This window comes from Lynx canadensis, chromosome B4 (genome assembly GCF_007474595.2).
Source record: "Lynx canadensis isolate LIC74 chromosome B4, mLynCan4.pri.v2, whole genome shotgun sequence".
Lineage (NCBI taxonomy): Eukaryota > Metazoa > Chordata > Mammalia > Carnivora > Felidae > Lynx > Lynx canadensis.
Window position 1 is genome coordinate 45464313 of NC_044309.1, and position 24201 is coordinate 45488513.

At 46.7% G+C, this 24201-nt stretch overlaps 1 protein-coding gene across 4 annotated transcripts in view; it reads left to right on the plus strand.

Moving 5' to 3' along the window:
- Positions 1-24201, plus strand: part of ETV6 (ETS variant transcription factor 6) — a 254814-nt gene that overhangs the window by 214851 nt on the left and 15762 nt on the right. For all 4 annotated transcript variants that reach the window (XM_030321731.1, XM_032593909.1, XM_032593910.1 and 1 more), the window contains one exon: positions 15287-15832. In XM_030321731.1, the coding sequence (XP_030177591.1) occupies positions 15287-15832 (546 nt within the window). The remainder of the gene's footprint in view (positions 1-15286; positions 15833-24201) is intronic.

Consider the following 24201-nt stretch of genomic DNA (forward strand, 5'->3'; position numbering starts at 1 on the left):
ATCTTGGTTCTCCACAATTCATAAAGAAATGAGATGCATAGACCCATGTATATCAAAGCACAGCTGTAATAGTGGGCACCACGAAGAGAGACTGGGAGGGGAAATTACATCCAGGCACAAGCATCAGGGGCAGCCTCATAAAGCAGGTGCTTCTGGAGGCTTCCTTGATGGTGCAGCAGAATTCTGATAAGCAAGGATAAAGTGGGGAACCCTCTAGGCAGAAGAGGTAGGGTGGAGTGAGCCCCTGGAACAAAGAGCCATCAGATGACTTGGGTTATAGAGCTTATCTTCCCCCCCACACACACCAGCCTTTTGTTCTAGAAAATATCAGACAGTAGAGATTTCTCCCAAATAGAGAAAATAAAGTAAATAAATCCCTGTGAGCCATCACCCTGTTTCAACAATAATCAACACTTTCCTTTGGCAGAGTTAGTCCAAGGAGGTTATATCGGACCCTGAGTGTAAAGGACTTTAATGAAGGAGCATAAGGGGATCTTTGAAAATTTGTGAGTTTGGGGTGCCTGGGTGGCTCAGTCAGTTAAGCGTCCGACTTCAGCTCAGGTCATGATCTCACGGTCCGTGAGTTCGAGCCCCGCGTCGGCTCTGTGCTGACAGCTCAGAGCCTGGAGCCTGTTTCAGATTCTGTGTCTCCCTCGCTCTGACCCTCCCCCGTTCATGCTCTGTCTCTCTCTGTCTCAAAAATAAATAAACGTTAAAAAAAAAAAAAAGTTAAAAAAAAAAAAAGAAAATTTGTGAGTAGAGGGTACTAAGAGTTGGGGGACTCCAACCCTGTGAACTCTGATGGACCAGGGGTTCCACCTTCGTGCACCAAAGGTGGTTCCTTGCGGTGTGCTCAGCCTAAGTGCCTACTTCGGATGTACCCAGTGCTCCACTTCTCCAGTAAGCCCCAGTGGTCATAAAATCGTCCGTAGAAAACAGAAAAAAAGGCCAGAATTGACCTGGGGCCCCGGACCTTGTTCTAAAGCAGGTGTTTGGGTGCAGAAACCCGTTATTAAAATCTTACTTTGTGCCCTATTCCGTTGAACGGCGATGCCTCGTGCCTCTGACGAACGTTATGTCCATGTTCTTCCCTCCACGGATCAGTTAGACAACAGACGTGGGGACCCAAAGTAACACTTTTAAACTTGTGCTTTCTCTTAGGACCTGATTTACTAGGGGCCTGAACCCCTGGTGCCTCGGGGGTATTTCCTTAAATCGAGTGGGCATCTTCAAGAGCGGGGCTAATAGTTTTGTTTTGTTGTTGGCAAACCAAAAAATGAGAAGTTATTTGTTTTCTTAATTAACACTTCACAAAAGACAGCCTGACTCCGGGTGACCGCCATCGCTTCCTGGAGCCAAGCGCTTCACAGCAGGGCCCCTTGCTTTCCTGATGGAGAGTAAATGAGCGTTGCTTGCCTGCTCCCTGCCTGTTTCTCTCTCGTCCTTTCTTCCTCCTGCTCTACTCTGGCTTCATTTAGCCGCCGCCCTCCCCAACCCCCAACAATTCGGGTTCTCCGTCCTTTTGCGCTTCCTGCCTTGTACATTTCCGGCTTTCGTCATTGCCAGCAGCGATTCCAGAGGAGGAGGTGGGTTTACTGAAGCTTGACATTAAGGCAAGAACCGTATTACCTAGCTTGCCTCTTCAGATACAAAGGTGAGGGATGGGCTTTTTTTTTCCCTCCCCCTCTTTAAAAAAAACCCATTTGGAATTCCTGTTCCTCTTTTTATTCCCAGATGTGATTGGAGGCTTAATGGTCTCTCCTTCCTCCCTTCTCCTTGGTCTGATTTGACTCAGAAGTTAGTGTGTCGTTGTTCTCATTTGCTGGGGCTGATCAATAGAGAAAGCTGGGCTCACTGCCTCTCAGAGCTGCTGTCAGGCTAAGTAAATACAGACGCACCACTGCATATGCCGTAAGGAGCTGTGCTCTCCAGTGTTCGGATGGTGGTTGTGACGACTCAGTGGGTAAAAGAATGGAGTTAATGAGACCAAGGTCGAGGGCTTCATCACCCTGCGGACCGGTGATGAGCTCTGTCTCAGCTCTTAAAAGTAGTGTGTTCTCAGAGACCATTCCTTAAAGCTCTCAGCCAGCAAACAACACCTGAGGGCGCAGGCCTGTTCAGAAGCAGGGCGCGTTCTCTCAGGTGAACAGGTGGACGCACGAGAAGGGCGGTTTAGGTCTTTGTCAGATGGCGTCAAATGAGAAGCGCTCTACAAGGCATGGAGGCGATGTGAAGAGGCTGCCTGTCCCCAGACTGCCACTGGTAACAAGGGGACCCTCTAGAGAGGGGAACGGACTGGTACAAGTTCCCTACCTCCGAACGCCTCCCGCCTCTTTCCCTTTTCTCCACCAAAAAGAAGAACACATCCAGCTCAACATGAGTGATCTCTAGAATGAATACTGTTATGCTTGCTTGTGAATGGTAAAACACTAATACAGACATCTGTTAGCACACAGAAAGCTCCGGTCCTGAAAGAAGAAGAGGCTCTAGAGTGAAATTATACATATCAAGTACTCTAACCCCCAACGATCTGTTCCCCATAATTGGGGATACAGTCCTTTGGAAAAGTACGTTGCTGTTGACGTGACACAGAGATAATATGACAGAATGGAAGGACAACAGGGACATTGCGGAGGAGAACCGATCGGCCCTTCAACGGCCTGGCACAGGGAGGCGCAAAGACAGCGTTCCATTCACCCCCCGCGACTTCGCCTCATCCCTCCCACCGACTTTACCAACTCAGACATCCATCGCTGCACAATGGGAACTGATCTCACCATACAGACAGATCTTGGTGAATCTCGCAACCCTTCCCCCATAGGTCCCCCATCTGAGTACGTGACATTGAAATCACACGGGGCAGCCATGTGGCGGTGCCAGAAGCTAGGAGGTTGGTGTTAGGGCTCAGAGGCTCCCCTCCAGACCCTGAGGGGCGAGGTGGGCCATGATACTGTTTCCAGTTGGGCAGAGCAGACTCCTGACGTCCTCCTAGAGAGCCAGGATTGCCACTCTCTTCCCCTGCGTACTTACGAGAACACAGCATTATACATTAGAATTTCTCGCCCCTAGCGAGCCACGGTGACAGTGAAACAGGACTCCCAGCAAGTATGCTGGGCAATGGGCATGAGCCAGGACCACCCCAGACAAGCCAGCACGTGTGGTCAGCTTAGATGACATTTTTGAAAGGGCGGGATTCTGGAGTCGGGAGAGCAGGCTCTAATCCTCTATTCTGCCAAAGCTTAAGGGCTGAGTTACTCTTCTCTGGCCCTCAGTTTCCCCAGCTGTAGGACAGGGATTAGCCCGAATGGTCTCCGATCTCCTGCACTCTCAACTCCTGCATTCCCTCCGAAGTCTGGGTTCTCCCTGGGCGATAAGAAGATGGCCAAGACATGTGATCTACCTTCAGGGCCTTGGGTAACTAAAATCCAGAAAAACCTAAATGTGTCCTGCTTGATGTTGCTCAGAAACAGCTGAACATCACGTCTGTCCTCACTTGTGTCACCTTATCAAGAACTGCCGATGATATTACCCCTCTGAGTAGTCAAACCAAGAGTGGCACGGTTCCTTTATCGCGTGACGAAAGCCTCCGTTCCAGTGGATCCCTTTTCTTTGATGGTTGTGACTCATTTTATCACCATGCTATGAATGAGTTAGATGTGAGGTAGATCGTGACGTAGGAAGGAGACGAACCGAAAAACGATAGCGCTTCGTTCACCAAAACCAGGAGGTAAATGTCTTCAGAAATGTCAAGTCGGCAAATGATGATAAAATAAATGTATTTGGTCACACACAGTTATATCAACTTCTTTTGACACCGTAGGTCCTGAAATCAGTTACTTTTAGCTTCCATGGAGTAATTACAAAGAAAGACTTTGTCCAAAGCGTATATCCGATCGCCAGTAGGCCTTTGGTGATAAAACTGCTTGAATCGTGATTCCCTGAAAGGTCAGGGAGCAACATGAAATGTGCTTCTGGCTCTGCAGAGTCACCCCTGTAGGACTGGCTCTGCACAAGTCTGTAGGGACAAGGAACAAGATTTGTGTTTATCATGTGCTGTCATCCGGTAACCCCTCTGGGCATCCTCTTACCCTTTCAGCTCTGTAGTCCCACCCTCTCCTCTGCCCACCCTCTCCTCTGCCCCATCTAAGGGAGTGGGAGGTGATTTTCAATCACTTTAATTTTAATTTTTTTAAGTCCTTATTCATTTTGGAGAGAGAGAGACACATAGAGGGTGAGTGGGGGAGGAGCAGAGAGAGAGGGAGACACAGAATCCCAAGCAGGCCCCAGGCTCTGAACTGACAGCACGGAGCCCGACGCGGGGCTCGAACTCACGGACCATGAGATCATGACCTGAGCTGAAGTCAGACGCTTAACCGACCGAGCTACGCAGGTGCCCCTAATCACTTTAATTTGAAAATATTCACACACGCAGGGCTGTGATTGTTTCTGCAACAGTGGACACACTTTTAAGACACAAGTTTTGCTCTGGAGCAGCCCTTGGTCACCAGGTGGACACAGACATCGTAAGTGGTGAGAACATTCCCGTGTCACAACAGTTGACCTCGATTCTCTGTACAACCAGCACACGGTGACGGCCCAGAGAACAGAGAGAAGTCATTTCACCGTGGGGAGTGAGGGGGGTGGCATGCGTTCCGGGATAGCCCACAGATTTTCATTTATGTGATTGCTTTATGGCAAGAAATGTTTCGCTTCCACCCCACCCCCCCTCTCTACTACCAAATCCGAGTGCCCAAACACTGCTCTGGAGGAAGAAAATCTTACACAATTCTAATGAGATCATTAAAGAAGATGAGGTCTGTGAATCTGCTTCATAGTGACAAAATAACAGCTAACGTTTATTGGGTCTTTGCTGTGTGCCAGGCCCTGTTCTAAGCTCTTACGTGTCTAAACCATTTCTTCTTCGCAACTACCCTATAAGGAAGGTAATGTTATCCCCACCTGATGGGTGAGGAAATAGAGGCCAAGAGCCCCCAGATTACACACTTACCGAGTGCCCTGGGTCTGCTTCGCTCTGATGCCTGTGTTCATTCCATTGCAGCGTGAATGAGCTAACCAAATAACATTTTTGTTAATGTGTCTTGTGCACATTAATTCCTGGAAACAGGACCAAAGATGGGGCAATGAGAAGAACTGGGGAGACCAGGACCCCTGACTGGGGTACAGGATGGCAGGTGCCCGGCAAGCCTGCTTACAGTTTTTCTGCCTCACGGCACTTGAAAATCGAAACAAACAAACAAAACCGTCAGAGATAACTTTTGAGATACCGCTGTATGTCTGCAACTCATCATACTAAAAACTCACGCTAATTCGGACTGCCTTAACCCACTAGAGATCGTTGACCGCCTCAGAACAAATGGACTTGGCATGAAGAAAATCCCCAGCCTGGGAGAAGTGTGGGCTCGGAGTCAGACACTGGCTTCTGAGAGCAGGAGCGCTGGCTGTCACCCCCTTGGGAACCAGCCCTTTGGCTCCCTTGGAGCTGGCCCCTCAGGATAGCTGCTGAATAGGCACCCGGGTAGATAAAGTTTTTAGCTGATCCAGCCATCCTCTTACTGGTTGCTGTAAAAACTTCCCTGATTCTCTAGTCTTACTGGAACCGTGTTGATGAGATTAAGGTGTCAGGGAGGCCATTGGCTAGGGTTTGACATCTGTGTTAATCCTGTAATGCTTACCGGAGCCAGAGAGCACAATGGGGTTGGTGTGTGTGTGCACACGGGCTCTGGATCCCGACCATCTGGGTTCAGATCCCAGCTCCCCTGTTTACCGGCTGTGTGAGTTTAAGCAAGTTGCTTAACTTCCTTGTCTCTCCGTTCCCAGCTGTAAAAGGAGGATAATGGCAATACCCGTTGGATATGATTGATTTAAGAAAAGAATCAAGTTAGTGTGGCAAATGCCCTTAGAACAAGAGCTGCCACTCAGTAAATGTTACTCATTACCATTATTGGATATTTCTTACCACTGTTTGGTTGGGGTTTTTTCTTCTGCCTAAAAAACGTTTCATTGTGATTAAATATGCATAACATCATCTTAGCCATTTTTAAAAATTTTTTTTGGCATTTACTCATTTTTGAAAGGCAGTGAGAGACAGAGCATGAATGGGGGAGGGGGAGAGAGAGAGTGAGACACGGAAACAGAAGCAGGCTCCGAGCTGTCAGCACGGAGCCCGACGCGGGGCTCGAACCCACGGGCCGCGAGATGATGATGACCTGAGCCGAAATGGGCTGCTTAACCGACTGATCCACCCAGGAGCCCCTCATCGTAGCCATTTTTAAGCCATTCTAAGCCATTTTGCATACAGTCGGGTAGTGTAAGCGTGTTCACATTGCTGTGCAATGGTCGGGGTTTTTGTTTCTCTTACCTCCAATCCCAGCCGTCCTAATCATTTCAGTTATTGTGACTAAACACACTGTGTGTGGACACCGGGTTTGTGCATCCCGGACACAGGGAGGGCCTTGCTGCCTCCCCGCGCCCTGATAACAGAATTCCTTCACAGGCACATCAGGCCCCCTGCGTTACATTCTATGGGAAAATACATTTCAAACACCAACCCCGGTTGCTCGCAGGGCACAGCCTGTTTTGAAAATGAGTGGTGCTCATATTTTGTTACCTCACCACAGCAGGCACAGGGTCGGTCCTCCGTGACCCCGTTGGGACCCTTCCAGCTGTCTCCTCTCACAGTTAAGCACCGCAAGGTTAACCTCTTGTGCCCCTTTCAATTCTGTGATTCTTGGGTCTGGCTGGAGACAATGAGGTCCCCCCAGAGGAAGACCAGCAAATCTTAACTTCCTGTTGTCCCCCCCGGGACACCAGGGAACACTTTTGCCCTTGGCCTCCTCATTCGCACTCTTAACTCCTCCTCCCCCTGTCTAGGGCCCCTTTGTCCTGCTTTGCTTCCTATGTTTCAGAGGCTGGGGCAGTGTGACCTTTTACCCTCTGACCCTTGTCCTCTGATGGAACCTTTGATTGTGACGGGAGAGTGTGGAGCCCTGGCATGGTGCACAGAGCCTCTTCATCTGTCTAGACCATCAGTCTCCTTCAGAGAGGGCCCACTCACCTTCCCCGCCTCCTCTGGCGTCCTCCAGTCAGGTGGAGGCTGCCCGTAGCCAGGGGCTAGCTGGCTCTATTAAACCAGAAACTTTAGCGCAAGAGATCCGTAATATGCATGACTAACTCTCCCCAGGTACCCGGGAAGTTTTCAAGAAACTTCCTCTTAGCCCTGGGGAAGTGCTATCTGTTCCCCTTAGCCCTGGGGAAGTGCTATCTGAGCGCTTTGAGATAAGGGGACTGGGGCGGTTGGGGTTCACCTCCAGAGCAGGAAGCCCTCTGTTATCTTGCTCTTTCCCCTCTCCAGCACTCTGACTTATCTCTGTGCCACCCTGACCCCCTCCCTATAAATGATTCACAGGGTTTACCCCCACATGTCTAATTGGCTCATTTGAAACCTGACCCCGCTGGTTTCTTCATTCACTTCTTTTGTGCGGCTTTACTGAGACTGAGGCTGGCAGACTGGCTCTGTGCCGTCTGTGCTGAGCCACTGGCAGAGGCTAGCCTGTTTGGAGGCTGTCCTGCCCACAGCCAATAAAGATGAAACCTCAGAGTCCTGCAGTTCACCTGCCTTGAGTTTTCTGGGAGCTCACGTAGGATTCATTGTTTACGACCTCACGCATCTGCGCATCATACGCTCCAAACTTCTGGTTTTCTTCTCAGGCCCTTTAGTGACAGTCGCAACTTGCGAGGTGAATAGACTGAAATGGGCAGGTGGAAGTCAGTGGAATATCTCAGTGGGACCTCTTGGAAAAGGAAGGGGCAGGTGGTGGTGGCGGGGTGGGGGGCGATGTGTTAGTATGCTAGGTCCACCGTAACAAAGTACCACAAATTGGGTGGCTTAAACAACGGATTTATTGTCTCACAGTTCTGGAGGCTAGAAGTCCAAGATCAAGGTGAGGGCAGGATTGGTTCCTTCTGAGGGCTGGGAGGGAGAGGCTGTTCTGTGCCTCTCTCTTAGCTTCTGGTGGTCTGCTGGCCACCTTGGGTATTCCTTGACTGGTAGATCTCTGCCTTCATCATCACCTGGCATGCGCCCTGTGCACATTGACTCATAATTCAGCACCCATAGCCTTTGCTTGTGTTTTTTTATGTGTCTCTTTTCTCCATTAGACTATTATATCCCTGAGAGCAAGGACCACTTTTCCTTACTCTTTGCATCCAAGACTCTACTTGAAACGGTTGGCATCACTGAAGGTTATGTGGTTCAACGCATAGTTTGTAATCGCTGTGTGGCAAAACCGTCCCCCTCCGTTCATGTAATCTGTGCCTGTCTATGTGTCCAAATTCTCCTTTTCATAAGGGCACCAGTCATATTGTATTAGAGAACCCCCCATTCTAATATGACTTTATCTTAAGTGATGACATCTGCAACGACCCTATTTCTAAATAAGGTCACATTCTGAGGCATAGGGGTTGGGACTTCAATATATGAATTGAAGGGTATGGGAGAAGAGGCAGGCAGCGCAATTCAACCCATAGCAAGGGGTGACAGACCCTAAGCGTGTGTAGGAAATCTATTTTGAATTGCACCTGAAGACCAAGAGCATTTAATCTCTATAGCTCTTCGTATCATTTGTGGTTCCCACTAATCTTTTACAAAGTCATGCTGGGAAGTGGTTCCTTTCAGAATGTGGAACACAGTGGACTGAGGCTGATTGAGTAAGTCACCTGCTGGGCCTGTTGATTTGCATCTCACTGACTAGCTTCTCTTATCGCTGCCCATGGCCTTGGGAAAGCATAGTGGTGGAAATGTCATCCTGGTGTGTGAGATACAAGCTCCAGCCTTTGCTCTACCCTGGAAATTTCCTACTTAAAGCCCCATGACTTTTTTTTTTTTTATGTTTATTCACTTTTTTGAGAGACAGAGTGTGAGCAGAGCAGGGGCAGAGAGAGAGGGAGACACAGAATCCGAAACAGGCTCCAGTCTCCGAGCTGTTAGCCCAGAGCCCGACATGGGGCTCAAACTCACGAACCGTGAGATCATGACCTGAGCCGAAGTCGGACGCTTAACCGACTGAGCCACCCAGGCGCCGCAAAGCCCATGACTTTCAACCAAAGGCGGTTTTTGTTGGTTTAAGTTTACTAGTTATTCATTATTTATAACATGTTTAAATTGGGTCAAATTTTGATGAATTTTAAATGGACAAACTTTTCTAATGAGTACAAGGAAAGAAGACAAAAGAAATCAGACCTTTTTTGTGCTCTTCACATTTAAAGTCTTAATTTATTTGGGCTGTTTGGGATTATTTGTACCTAAAAGAGGTCTGCAAAGAGAAAGGTTTGGGATTAGAAAACACTTTCAACCAGGATGGGTTCCCTACCAGTCCTTGGTCGTCCCTGCCCCCTTCCCTCCATGCCCACACTGACTAATTATGTGTGGCTTTCTTGCACATTTCCCTCCCGTATCAAGACCTTCAGACCGAGGGCAATGTGGATAATTTCCCAGCTCTCCAGCTGGGCAGTTCACCAAGAACAAACCCAGACATCAAGGCCAGACCAAAAAAATCTTCTTGTTTTAGACAGAAGACTCCTACATCTGGGGGATTTAATGCACCCACTGTCCGCTCAGTGCATTTCCTGTGTCCGGAGCTTCTCTGCCTGCCGGCTCTGGTCTCAGAAGTTTCCATCCCCTGCTGCCAACTTGTAATAACAGGGGCAGCAGGCAGCAGGGTAGGAGCGTCATAGCCTACTCCATACGTGGGCGCATGCTTTGCAAACTGAAACAAAGCTTGGAAGGTCTTATTGCAGGACTTTCGGCCTTGACAGTGGTTGTGCCCAGACCACCAGGAGCCTGGAATTAAATACCCTCGGATCCAGTTCTCTACCATTAATGTTATCAACTTCATCAAGTACTTCCTCTTTGAGTGGTGTCTGCAGAGAAATAAATAAATCAAGCTCCTCCAAGTCCTGTTCCTGCCTGGACCCAGAGTCAAAAGTACAATCTGAGTTGGATTATCCAGAGCACTGTCTCCCTCCTTCATTGTTCCCAAAGATCTGGGCAGGAACGGAGAGTGAAATCTCTCCAGGACATTACATCAGTTCCTCTTTTACCCTTGGCATGAAAATTCTTCCTCTCATAGTCCACCCAGACTTCCTAAGGCTTGCCCCGAGCTCACACCCATAGGCTGATCCTTGAAGCCCAAGACATCAAAGAAAGCCTGCAGGTGACCAGACTACTGGCCAACGCCTGTTTCTGTTTTGAAATTTGTAAGACAGGAAATGGACTCAGGAAATAGGATTTTTCAGTACACGGTCTTCATCATCCTTAGGTATTGTTAAACCTTAATAAGCTTTTAAGTAAAGGGAGAAAATGGCATTGAGAAGAAAATGCACGAAACTTCGAAATGCAACCATTTTAAGTAGTTGCTTATCGTGATCGTGTTCTGTGACAGAGAAGAGAGAAATTCATTTTTGTGGACAGCAGAGTTGAGATCCTTATTAGCTATGAAAGGAAAATCTGCCTCATCCCCAAAAGATGGCAGGTCATTTTATCACGCTAATAATCTCAGCCATTAAAATTAACTCCGTGGGGGGGGGCGCCTGGGTGGCTCAGTCAGTTGAGCGTCCGACTTCGGCTCAGGTCATGATCTCGCAGTTTGTGAGTTCGAGCCCCACGTCAGGCTCTGTGCTGACAGCTCGGAGCCTGGAGCCTGCTTCGGATTCTGTCTCTCCTCCTCTCTCTGCCCCTCCCCTGGTCATGCTCTGTCTCTCTGTCTCTCAATAATAAATAAACGTTAAAAAAAAAAAAAATTAACTCCGTGGGCCTAATCAGTTAAGTACCCTGTAAGCATGTATTTGCGTTTGGGTTAAAGTGAAGAATTTAGTACTTGTTATCCCAACGTGTATCCTTGCAAGCTTGACTAAGTACTTATAAAAACAAAAAACAGGGGCACCTGGGTGGCTTGGTCGGTTAAGCATCCGACTCTTGGTTTCAACTCCGGTCATGATCTCATGGTTTCATGAGTTTGGGCCCTGCATCAGGCTCTGCACTGCCAGAATCCCTTCTTGGGATTCTCTCTCCCTGTCTCTGTCCCTCTCCTACTTGTGCGGTCTCTGTCTCTCTCAAAATAAATAAATAAAACTTAAAAAAAAAAAATTTTATAGTGGAAAATATCAAACTTACACAAAATTAGAATTAGTTAATGAGCCACCGTGTACCCATCACAAGCTCCATTAATCAATTCATGACCAGTCTTGTTTCTTCTGTGCCCCACCTACTCTCTGCTTTCAAATTAATTTCATTTCAAATTAATTTAAAGCAAATTCTGGATATAATTTCATCTGTAAATATATCAGTACAGGTCTGAAAAGATAAGGACCCTTTATGAAATCATAAACCCAAAACCATCACATCACCAGAAAACTAACAGTTCTTCAATATCATCAAATACCTTATTAATGTTCACATTTTTTCCAACTATGTCATAAATGTTTTTACCATTTCCTTGAATCAGAATCCAAGCAAGCGTCTATACATTGCACATGGTTTATGTGTCTCTAAGTCTCCTTAAATCTTTAGGTCTCCATCCATATCTTTCTTGTGCACATACTTGAGCTCTCTCTCTCTCTCTCTCTCTCTGTCTCTCTCTCTCTCTCTCTGGGTGTTTAAAAGGAGTTATCCATAATTAGTATAACTTTCCCTGTGTACGTAGTGTATCTTTTTCCCCACTTCTGGTTGCTTTGGGGATTTTCTCTTTATCTTTGGTTTTTAGCAGTTTGACTATGATATGCCTGGATGCAACTTTTGTATTTATCCTGCTTGGTATTTGCTGAGCATCTTGGGTCTTTAAGTTTGCTGTTGTTGTTGCTACCAAATTTGGGAGCCATTTGGTCATTATTCTTTTTTCTTTTCTTTTTTTTCTTTTGGCTTCATTCTTTCTGTTCTCTCTTTGGATTCCAATTACATATCCATTAGACCATTTAATATTGTTCCACAGGTCACTGAGGATCCATTTGTTTATTTGGTTTTGTTTTTAACTTTTATTGATCTGTCTTCAAATTTATGAACCCTTCCTTCTGTTATCTCTAATCTGTTGTTAAGTCCATCCAGTCCAATCTTTCATATACTGTATTTTTCAGTACTCGAATCTTTTTTTTTATAGTATCCATTTCTCTTCTGAAATTCTCTGTTATAACTCATTATGACCATCATTTCCTTCAAGTGCTTACCCTTAAATTTCTCAATATCCTTTAAGGTTCTTTTTTGCTAATACTAACACCTAGATTATCTCAGAGTCTTTTTCTGTTGACTGCCTTTCCTGTTGATTATGGGTCACATTTTTCTGTTTTGTTTTGTTTTGTTTTGTTTTGTTTTCACATATCCAGAACATCTTTATTGAATACTGGACATTACACGTGATACATTGTAGAGACTCTAGATTATGTTACATTCCTCTGAAGAATGTTGATTTTTGTTCCAGCAGGTAAATGACTAGCCAGTCACTTTGAATTTGTGGCGACTTGGTCCTGCATTTGTTTGGGGCAGATCCATTTCAGTTCTGCCTTTAGCCCTCAAGAAAATCCCTTTGTTCTGGAGCATAGTCCTTACTCCTAAGGTGTGGCCGTTCTGGGCTAATAAACAGCCTGAGGTGTTTACAGAGCCTTTGTTGCTAGGATTCAAATTCTGAATTCTGTCTCCAATACAGGGGCCAGTAACTGACATTCCTGCTCTTATCTTTCAGCCATACAGCTGTTGCTTTCCACTGAGCTCTTTAGAGCTCCCCCTGCACATGCGCTGTTCAGGAGCACATGTTAAGGATTTGAGGGAACTTTATGTGCCAATTTAGCGGCTGCTCCCCCTGAGGCTCTCTCCTTTATGGGTTTGCTTTCTCAATTTTTTGCCATTCGGGCAACTCCACACTCTATTCCCTGACAGATTACACAACTTCCGGTTCATTTTCTACCGGCCCCCTGCTAACGTGAACTGGGGAGGACCCTCAGGGCTACATAAATTTGGATCTCACCTGTACAGTTCTCTTCCAGAGTGAAACCCCCTTCAGTGTTCTCCAGTACCTTCAAATAACTTTTATAAATGTTCCGTCATTTCTATATGTAGGAATGTTAGTTGGGTACAAGCCACTCTGTCATCTGTCAGACTGGAATCGCCTTCTCCTTTATTACAGAAAGGTGCTGGACTACCAAATACTTCGCCTGCCTTCGCATACCTAATCATAGAGCCTGGAGACCAGGCCTTAGGAGAATATTGACACACCCCTCATTCTGTTTTATAGCTGTGTAGTCCTCCATTGTTTACAGATAGAGTATAATTTATTAAGCCAGTCTCCTACTGATAGCTGTTCGAGCGAGTAAACACTTTTAGATGCATGGAAGCAGGCTACGCGTTAGTTACGAAATAAACCCTTTGCCTGCAAGCAGGTGATCTTTCAGTGATCGTGAACAATATTTCTTTTGTTCACTGTCTCCTATAACTGAGATCTAGAGGCATCCCCATTTTTCTGTTAATCCTTTGTAAAACTTGGACCACCCAGTTTTGGCCACCACCTTAATCTCTGTCTACTAACCCTATCAGATTCCTGGATCCCCTTTATACGTTCTTCCTATAGATATTACCATAATGGACAAAGGAGATATCTTTGACTTGCTTGACTTAGAATCATGGGCAAATCTCTGACCACAGCAAGGACCTGAAAGCGTGTGCATCCTTTTGGTGCAACAGCTCTGGGAACAGAGGCGGCCAGAGAAACCTCACGAAGATGAGTTTGAGGCACTGTAGCAAGTTCCGTTTTTGTAGGCAGATTTTTGTTCCTTCCCTCCCCTAAGCAGGTGCTCCTAAAGCCACACATAGGCTGGTCCATCCCTCAACCCAGCCCACAGGACTACTTCTGTTGCTGAGCTATGTACTCTTCTGATGTTGTCCCTGCTCTCAAGTATCACCAGCTTGGAAGTTCAAGGGGGATGGGGTGGAGGCATTGTTGGGGTGCCCATCCCTCCTTTTCCTTCCTTACCTCTACCTGTCTATGAGCATTCATAGGGTCTGTGCACTCAGAAACAAAATGATCCTGGGGCGCCTGGGTGGCTCAGTCAGTTAAGCGTCCAACTTCGGCTCAGGCGATGATCTCACGGTTTGTCAGTTCGAGCCCCACATCTAGTTCTGTGCTGACAGCTTCGGATTCTGTGTCTCCCTCTCTCTCTGCCCCTCCACTGCTTGCACTCTGTGTCTCTCTCTTTCTCTCAAAAATAGATAATCATTAAAAATTAAAAAAAAAAAAGATCCCAAATCTTCTTTCAAGATTGTCATTCTGTAAATCAGACCCACTGTCCATGCTTAGAGCAGGTTTTGATACTTTTCCCCCTGGTTTCTGTATAGCAAAGTGGCAGGAATTGTAATGGGTACCTGCCAGAGTACTTACCAGAGTCTGGGTCTAATTCCCTGTCTGTGTGTCTTTGAGTAAGTTGCTGAACTTCTGTATGCCTCCTTTTTATCACCTGTAAAATAGGAATAATGGTATTAGCATCTCCTACTTAGGAGTGTTATACATTTTAAACTGTATAATCCAGTACCAAGGATATAGTAACTGCTTTAGCAGTAGTATAATAGTGTCATTATCATTAACACCAACAACAATGCCCCAGAGGTAGAGAATACATACATTTAGTGATGAAAATGTAAGCCCGTGAAAGTATCTGGAAAGCAACCCTTAAGGAATCCAAAAGCCACATCCAAGAGTCAAGTAACGAAAAGCTAAAGAACACAAATTTGGCTTCCTTGTGTTTATAAGCTACTAGTAAGTGATTAATGGAAAGCTTGTGGTCATTCTTAGCCTGTCTAGTGTAGGAAAAGAATTTCAAGTATGTGCACTTTGGTTTTTTTAATTTTTTTAATGTTTATTTATTATTTTTGAGAGAGAGAGAGAGAGAAACAGAGAGCAGGAGAGGGGCAGAGAGACAGAGAGGGAGATACAGAATCCGAAGCAGGCTCCAGACTCTGAGCTGTCAGCACTGACCCCGATGCGGGGCTCGAACCCACAAACCATGAGATCATGATCTGAGCCAAAGTCGGATGCTTAACTGACTGAGCCACCCAGGTGCCCTTTTCATTGTTTTTTTAAACAGCAAAAAAGACGTTCCATATCCAGGGACGAAAGGTGCTGCCCAGCACACACACGGGCTCCAGTGCTCACTACCTTTATAACCACAGCAGGCTCCCTCTCCGGACAACTCACCGGGGTCAGTGATGGTCTCTTCCTCTGCTCCACAGATAATTGTGTCCAGAGGACCCCGAGGCCTCCGGTGGAGAACGTGCACCACAACCCCCCCACCATTGAACTGTTGCACCGGTCTAGATCGCCTGTCACAGCCAATCACCGGCCTTCTCCCGACCCCGAGCAGCGGCCCCTCCGGTCCCCCCTGGACAACATGATCCGCCGCCTCTCCCCGGCCGAGAGGGCCCAGGGGCCGAGGCTCCACCAGGAGAACAACCACCAGGAGTCCTACCCCCTGTCAGTGTCTCCCATGGAGAATAACCACTGCCCGCCGTCCTCCGAGCCCCACCAGAAGCCATCGAGCCCCCGGCAGGAGAGCACACGCGTGATCCAGCTGATGCCCAGTCCCATCATGCACCCTTTGATCCTGAACCCCCGGCACTCCGTGGATTTCAAACAGTCCAGGCTCTCCGAGGACGGGCTGCATAGGGAAGGCAAGCCCATCAACCTGTCCCATCGGGAAGACCTGGCGTACATGAACCACATCATGGTCTCTGTCTCCCCGCCCGAGGAGCACGCCATGCCCATTGGGAGAATAGCAGGTAGGTGAGCGCCGCCCCCCTCACGACAACTCCAGCCTCAGGGGAGACCTGACAAGCCCCGCTGTCTCCCCAGCCTTGCAGCTGGCCTCACACGGGTTCCCAATTAGGCGCCCTCGAAGGTTCTGTGAGGGCAAGCGGAGGCTTCTGCCTGAATGAAGTGAAATCCCTAATGGGCTAGTTAATGAGCCGCTGGGATGGAGTAGTTAATGAGCCTCAGAAATGTTAAGAAACAAATGTCCTACGTCCAGCTTACAAGGAGAGTCACATCAGAATCATGGCTAAGCGAAAACATTTAAAATAAAAGGTTTATGAGCATGCTAATGGCCCTGTCTTGAAGTTTCCAGCAGCTAATTAATGACCAGACACAGCATAAAGAACCTTTGTCTCAGATTCAGACCTGTAATTCTTTCCCGTGGGCAGTAACTCAACGTAGCCTTCACCTTGGGAGAAGGTGGGAGAGAAAAACACGATTATGGTATTGGAGGCAGATGTTCCTGGGTCGTTTGGACAGAGGAAACCACTCCCGAATTCTTCTCCTTTTATGATGACAAGCCCAAATTTGCTTCCCTCAGACAAGAAACGAGTGGAAACCAGTGGGAAAAAATCTACACATTGTGTTGTGCTCGTCTGCCCGTAATTTACATGAAGTCATCCCCCAGACACTTACTCCTCCAGCCACTTGGCAAGGGCAGCTCTTTTCCTAGAGCATCTCTCCCTTCAGGAGACAGTTGTTGAGCACCTACTATGCACAGATAAATGCATCAGGAAGTAGGGGGACACAGAGCTGATGGAACAGTTGTCTCCTCAAGGAATTTAATATTTACTGGCGGAGACAGATGGGAAAACCACTAACTAAGCTGTAAGGCACGGTGAAATCAGTCATATGTCCCATTCATTCGGTACACGAGCACTTATCGAGTGCTGACTGTGTGCTAGGATAATTAAGTCCTGTGGAAGCAAAGCAGGGAGAAGGTGCATTTTGACTGCAGGAATTGAGGAAGGGCTTTGCAGAGAGGTCGCTCAGGGCTGAAGGGGAATATGTGTTCAGTAACGGGAGGGAGGCACAGAGGAAGAAGTCGTCAGACCCGGTCAGGGAAAGGCGAGAAATGCCCTCTTCCTCCATGAGCTGTCCCCCAGGCCAGAGCCCCAGCTAAGCCCCAGGATGGAGCTGTGCTCCTAACAGCGTGACCGCACAGGGAGCTACAGGCTACATTAACTCCCTCTGCCGTGACGCATTGTCCCTTTTTTATTTAAATTATTTGTTTCTAAATTTTTCTCTGGCTTCAGGTACACCTCCAGTGTTGCCTCAGTTTTACTGTTAAAATCATTTACGTGAGTGTGTTGAATGAAGAAAATGAAATGGCAAAGAAATGTGACTTACGTTTGAAAAACCATGAAAAGTGAAATGATCTGTGTCTGGGATTTGATTCAAAAGGATCCCACGGCACTGGGGGTGAAGCATGGGTGGGGTGTACATAAAATAAGGCTGGCTGTGAGCTAACGGCTGTATGGCTGGGTGACGGATACAACAGGGATTCGTGTTATTTTTTTCTCTACCTTTACATATATGCCTATGTGTGTATGTATGTTTTAATCTAAAAACAAATCGTGAAAGGAAAAACATAGGGGGTTTATAAAGAAGCAAAGCGCTCAAACAAGACACGTGAATTTCCCCAGATGGTTGGAGAAAGAGGATGGGGTCAGTACATTACTGTGAAGCATATAAATGACTTGTCTTATGCTTCCCAGGCCAGACCTTTCTTGCCTATACATACCCTTCGTGTCTTATTTCTTGCACGGTCTATACAGCAGTACTGGACATTTTGCAGATACTTTCTACTTGTTTCTCATTCTCCGGGTAGCTCTTAGAAGCTGCTTATTACCGCTATATTCATTTTATATGAAAAGTCATCTGGACCAGGGAAGCCACGGAGGAAACAGAACCCCAGAGGAGCAAAGGTCAAACAGGGGTTGGGTAACAGGGGCAACAAGGCACTCACTGCTGTGCCGTTGGCTGCTGCTGGTAGTGCTGCTCTCGAGGAACCTGCCTTCCCCAGCAACATACGTCCTGTCCACCTCCTCTGTCACGCTGTCTTATCAGAGACTTCTAGGAATTGAAGATAAGCCCATCCATCAAGAAAGTTAAATGATTTAGACTTATGGAGTTATTTCTCCTTATTTAATAGGTTTATAAATTTTAAAGTATTAGTCTCTTAGAAATTGTGCTACGAGGGGCGCCTGGGTGGCTTAGTCGGTTAAGCATCCGACTTCAGCTCAGGGTCATGATCTCGCAGTTTGTGGGTTCGAGCCCTGCGTCAGGCTCTGTGCTGACAGCTCTGAGCTTGAAGCTGGCTTCGGATTCTGTGTCTCCCTCTCTCTTTGCCCTTCCCCACTCATGCTCCGTCTCTCTCTCTCTCTCTCTCTCTCTCTCTCTCTCTCTCAAAATAAATAAACACTAAAAAAAAAAAATTAAAAAAAAAAAAAAGAAATTGTGCTACGATTTTTTAAAATCTTATTCCTAAACATCAGAATTGTTTCATGATGGAGTTAGCCCCATCAATAAGACACTCCATGGAATATCAAAGCAGCCCAGTGATGAAACTTGGCACCCATGGATGCCCTTGTCTCTCTCAAGAACACACAGAATAGGGGAGTCTATGCTTTTCTTTATGACCCTAGGAAGTCAGAATATTCACATAAAGTAACCCTAGGGCCCAGACCCTTTGAGGAATGCTCCTCGGTGTGATAGAATCTATAAAATTATGATTAATTAGCTCTAATGATATGCTCACAAGTTTAAAAGTCTCCAGATGTAAGTATTAACTAATTTAACCAAATCCAGACCAGCTGATTTAACTGCAAGTCACTGTTTTTCTCAAGGGTGAAATGATAGGGTTAGAAAGTCTACAATCGAACACTTTGTCTTGATTCTAACCCTCTGAAGCGAACTCCTCAGGGCTCCATGCCCTTTTGTTTCACTTGGGATAGCCCTGTCTCTTCTCTCCTACCCTTCTAGTGTCTTTTTGGACCACCAGATCGTTGTAAAATTCTATTTCTTAGGGGCCGAACTCATTGAGTTATTCCTGTGTAAAGTGTGGCATTACTGAACAGCCATAAAAAAGCCTTCATACCTGTAGAGCAGATACGAATACTGCGAAAACTTAGTTCCTGAAGCTTTTTGCACAGCACTGCCGAATGCCATCGCCGGAGGGTGTGGATGGAAACACCGCTTATGAATGCGGATCAAAAAGGGAAGCCAGATTTCTGTCCATTCGGATGCCATTTGCTCAAGTACTTTTGGATTTATGTATTTGGGCGCTTGCTGTGTTTGGGCACTGGACTGCGTTCATGGGGGTGGGGTGTTCCAGGAGGTCTAACACACAATCTTGGAAAATCTTGAAAAGGCTGAATGCAGTTGGCGGTCAGTGTCGTGTGTGGGGTCTGTGAAGGACTCCCGTCAAGTACTATAGGAGTCAGCGTCGGGGTCATGAGGAGTCAGAGTCGGGGTGTTAGGGAAGGTTTCGCAGAGGGGCTGGCTTTCAGCTGGGCTTAGCATGCTTAGAATATGAGCAAGTGAATGTTAGAAAAAGAGAGGTCATTCCTGATAGAGAAAACTCCAGAGCAAGGTAAGGTCCAGTATATTTTTATCTATTTCAGGTAGAAATATAAATCTAGGACTCCAAGTCCATTAAAAATCTATCATATTTCATAATTCTTTTTTTCCCCTCACTTTCTAATATCACCGAATTGGGATTTTATCATACAGTTTGGAGGTGATCTGCAAAACTATGATAGTTTACTTAGGTATTGGTCTTGTAGAAGAATTAAAATAATCACTAAAAGAGAGGTGCCTGGGTGGCTCACTCGGTTGGGCGTCCAACTTCAGCTCAGGTCATGATCTCACAGTTCGTGAGTTCGAGCCACGCATCAGGCTCTGTGCTGACAGCTCAGAGCTGGAGCCAGCTTCAGATTCTGTGTGTGTTTCTCTCTCTCTGCCCCTCCCCTGCTCGTTCTCTCTCTCTCTCTCTCTCTCTCTCTCTCTCTCTCTCTCTCTCAAAAATAACTAAACATTAAAAAAAAATTTTTAATAAAAAAAATCCATAGAAGAAATGTAGGAGGTGGTAGACAGCTTAAATACAAACCACAAATTAGATCTATTTAAACATAGCATGTAGCTTATTTTTAAAGGTATCACTTATTTTTAAGAGGATAAGAAGGACTGCTGTTGAGCTTAATAAGTGAGAATAGCCAGAGTTTATGGGAAAGGATTTAATATGGAATAGAGTGAGCCAAGACCCCTGGGTTCAAACTTTTTATTGAATAGCCAGTGGTGTATGTAACAGTGAGCAAACTGCTTCTTTCTTTAAAAAAATTTTTTTTTAACATTTATTCATTTTTGAGAGTGAGGGAAACAGAGTGTGAGCAGGGGAGGGGCAGAGAGAGAAAGGGAAACACAGAATCCGAAGCAGGCTCCAGGCTCTGAGCTGTCAGCACAGAGCTCGACGCGGGGCTCGAACTCGTGAACCACGAGATCATGACCTGAGCTGAAGTCGGATGCTCAACCAACTGAGCCACCCAGGTACCCCCAAATTGCTTCTTTCTGGGCTTAGTTTCTATTTGGTATGCTCATGAAGGGATTGCGTGGTGGGGGCGGTAAGACATAGGGGGTTGGGGCAGCATCTGTGAACCTTCTAGCACTTTTCTCAGCCCACGAACGTTTTACTGGTCTGTGCTTTGCCAATGTGTTTCATATCCAAAGGGTATATTGGCGGTGAGCACCATAAGGTGATGAGACGTAGCACCAGTGATGCCGTGAGTCGTGTTTTTAGTACATATTGACATTCCTTCTTAGAACTCGGTGATTTCGAAGCCAGAAGGGTCTTTCACAGATGAAGAAACTGAGATTCAGGCACATCCAGAGTCCAGCCTTGAGTTTCCTCCAGTGTCCTTTCCAACACCCGTGTTTCCTTCTGACCTGGGACTCCAGAGCAGGGATTGGAAACTCTGGCCCGTGGGCCAAATCAGCCACCGCCTGTTTTTGTAAATCAAGTTTTATTGGCATACAGCCACACCCATTCACTTAGTGCTGTCGGGAGGCCACTCTGGCATTGTAACAGCGGAGTGGAGCGGTTGCAACAGAGGTTGTATGGCCAACAGAGCCTAAAATATTTGCAGAAAACGCTGCAGGAAACATTTGCTGCCCCCCGTTCTACGGCATTGTTGATTCGGATGTGCAGCACAGTGTGCTTCAAATCCTAGGCATAACGTGGGATGCAGAAGTTGAAAACATTGTCCCCGCTCTCAAGGAATTACTTGCACTTTACAGCATGAGGCATGCCTAAGACATGTAGAAAGAACAATAACAAGTGATGTAAGAAAGGAGGCAAGTGCTAGACTGTAGGCTATTTGCAGACCAGTCCGGAATAGTTGCAATAGCATCATGAACATCGATAAAATACAGTTAAGTGGAAGAAGTTGTTTCTTTGCATACCTGAATTGTGCAGTTAAGTCATTCATCCATTTATTCAAAAATGATCACGAAACTGTATGTGCCAGGTCTTTTTCTAGGTGGCAGGGCATAGCATCTCTAGATGCCAAATTTTGTGTCTTTATTGACATAAGGCAGGATTCCTCTGATTCTGTGCCCTCAAACAAACTAAGCTTCTGCTTTGGTTTTAACTATCGACAGCCAAGTCTTCAAAGAAGAATTTTAAGTCGATTTGGCTTTCTCTTAAAGTTCTTCAATTCCATTAAAACCTGAGTTACCAGACTTCCTGTCTGCTTGTCCCTTCCCTGGCCTTAATCCCAAAATCTGCTACGGACACAAGTTTCATTTGGCGCACCGGTTTATAATCCATTCATCGTCCTTCATTTGCTGCACAAACGTGGGGATTTTACAGGTCTGTACAGACGGGTTGTTCCAAGTCCATGATCCATCCAAATAGAGAATATTTCTTTTCTTGTGCTTATCTCACAACTTTTGCTTAGCTCCCTGATTCTCTTTGCAGACATGAGCATCTTCATGGTTATCTGCAGCAGATAAGACATAAAATCCACCCCGCCCCCAAGCTCGTGCTCTCTTTTCTAATAACACACATAATGGCAATCTTTCAGATCTTTAAAGACACTTGCAAAAATATGCCTATTATCTCTCAAGGTTACATTTTAAACAGAAACAAAAAGATTCTCATCTAGGAGACACGGAGTCTCCTGTACTGCTCATTTGTCACCTGCCTAGAACAATGTACTTTCCTGATTTGGTTTTATTGACTGGATGAGTTCTGTATGCACAGAAGTTCAATCCTGGAAGCCTCTAACCTTCAGTCAGATGAAGAAAAATAAGCTCCGCTTGGATAAGCCTCCAAAGAAGTTGGAGGCACATCCTCAGGGGCCCGGGGAGGCCAGGGGAAGTCACTCTGTACTCTTCCCCCTGCTTCCACGCCTACTTCCTCCCCCACGGTATTTAGTGCTGGCCAAGTGGTTTCCAGTGAGGCTCATGGACTTAATTATTTATTTTTATTAATGAGCCTCGGGACCAGCCTTGAAGGGAAAAAGACTTTATTTTTTGTTGTTGTTAAGTTTATTTATTTTGAGAGAGAGAGGGGGAGAGAGCACGAGCAGGGGAGGGGCAGAGAGAGAGAGAGAGAGAGAGAGAGAGAGAGAGAATCCCAAGCAGGCTCCATGCTGTCAGTGCAGAGCCCAATGCGGGGCTCAAACTCACGAACCATGAGATCATGACCTGGGCCGAAATCAAGAGTTGTCCATTTAACCGACTGAGCCACATAGGCGCCCTGAGGGGAAAAAGAATTCATAAAAGAGAAGTCTAAAGGGTTCAGTGTGAAAGTGACGAGGGGCAGTCTCGTTCCTGGGCCTCGGTGGTAAGATGTGCCTTTGTATGCTTGTGTGTAAATGTCTGTGTTTGAGGAAGAGAAGGACGGGTGTGGGGTGTTCCCATGAACCAGAGAGGCCCAGGGTTTCAGTACTAGCTAAAAGAGCCACATCATCCCTCACTGTCTCAGGCAGATAACCCTCTGCAGAACCCCCAGGGCTCCCGACCTGGGGTCTCAACCAACAGCTGGCCCGGAGTGTTCCCGGGGAAGCAGCGTGGGCCTGTGGGAAAGCGTGCACTCAGGAATAAGCAGGATTGGAATCCAGGTCTTGTCTCCAAACAGGGGCTTACTGTCCCTGAGGCCTGGTTTCCTTCTCCATCATAAGGAGAATACTAACACCCATTTCCGTAAACATTAAAAAATATATATTTTCTATTTTTACTTTTTTTTTTAATGTTTATTTATTTTTGAGACAGAGAGAGACAGAGCATGAATGGGGGAGGGGCAGAGAGAGAGGGAGACACAGAATCGGAAGCAGGCTCCAGGCTCTGAGCCATCAGCCCAGAGCCTGATGCGGGGCTCGAACTCACAAACCGTGAGATTGTGACCTGAGCCGAAGTCGGACGCTCAACCGACTGAGCCACCCAGGCGCCCCAATATATTTTCTATTTTTAAAAAGGGGTGCTTGGCCGGCTCAGTCAGTTAAGCCTCTGACTTTGGCTCAGGTCATGATCTCACCGTCGATGGGTTCAAGCCCTGCGTTGGGCTCTGTGCTGACAGCTCAGAGTCTGGAGCCTGCTTCGGATTCTGTGTCTCCCTCTCTCTGCCCTCCCCCACTTTCACTCTCTCTCTGTCTCTCTCAAAAATAAATAAACATTAAAAAAAAAAAATCTAATACCCATTTCCGGGCTCTGTTGAGTACTAATGAGACAACATGTAAATGCACAGCACCAGTCGGCTAATTACTGAGCACGAGAGCCCCTTCTCTGCTCCGTTTTTTTTCTTCGCCCTACTGCAGGGCTGCAGAGAGTGAGGGGAGGGCAACGGGTACAGCTGGCCCCACCCCCACCCCCACCCCCCAGAGCTGGCAGGGGCATTGACCTCGGAGGCCTGTGTCCTAGGCATTTGTTTCAAGTGACACTGGCCTGCAAAGGGCACCCCTTCAAGGCGCCCGGGTTTCCTTATCTCCTTGGAGATTCACCTCTGCGCTCCCTCTCACCCCCCGGGGCTTTGCTCAGGGGGAGTATCCCAAGTGTCTCCACCTTCTCACACTGGCTGAGTCACTGCAGTTTATTTTCACTGCACTACCGAGAAATCAAAGAGCCCTGAAAGAGAAGGAAGTTTCAGGACAACGTTTTTACAAGATAAAACGGTCACAGCACAGTGGCTGGGCGGAAAATCGTAGAAGGAGCTCGGGGAGACTGGAAATTCCAGTTTGCTTAAGGACACACATTTCTGTAATACAACGTGACTGCCCGACTGCCGGGAGGTAGGGATGCAGTTTTCCCGGGCTGCCCCCACCTGAGCAAAGCAGGGGCT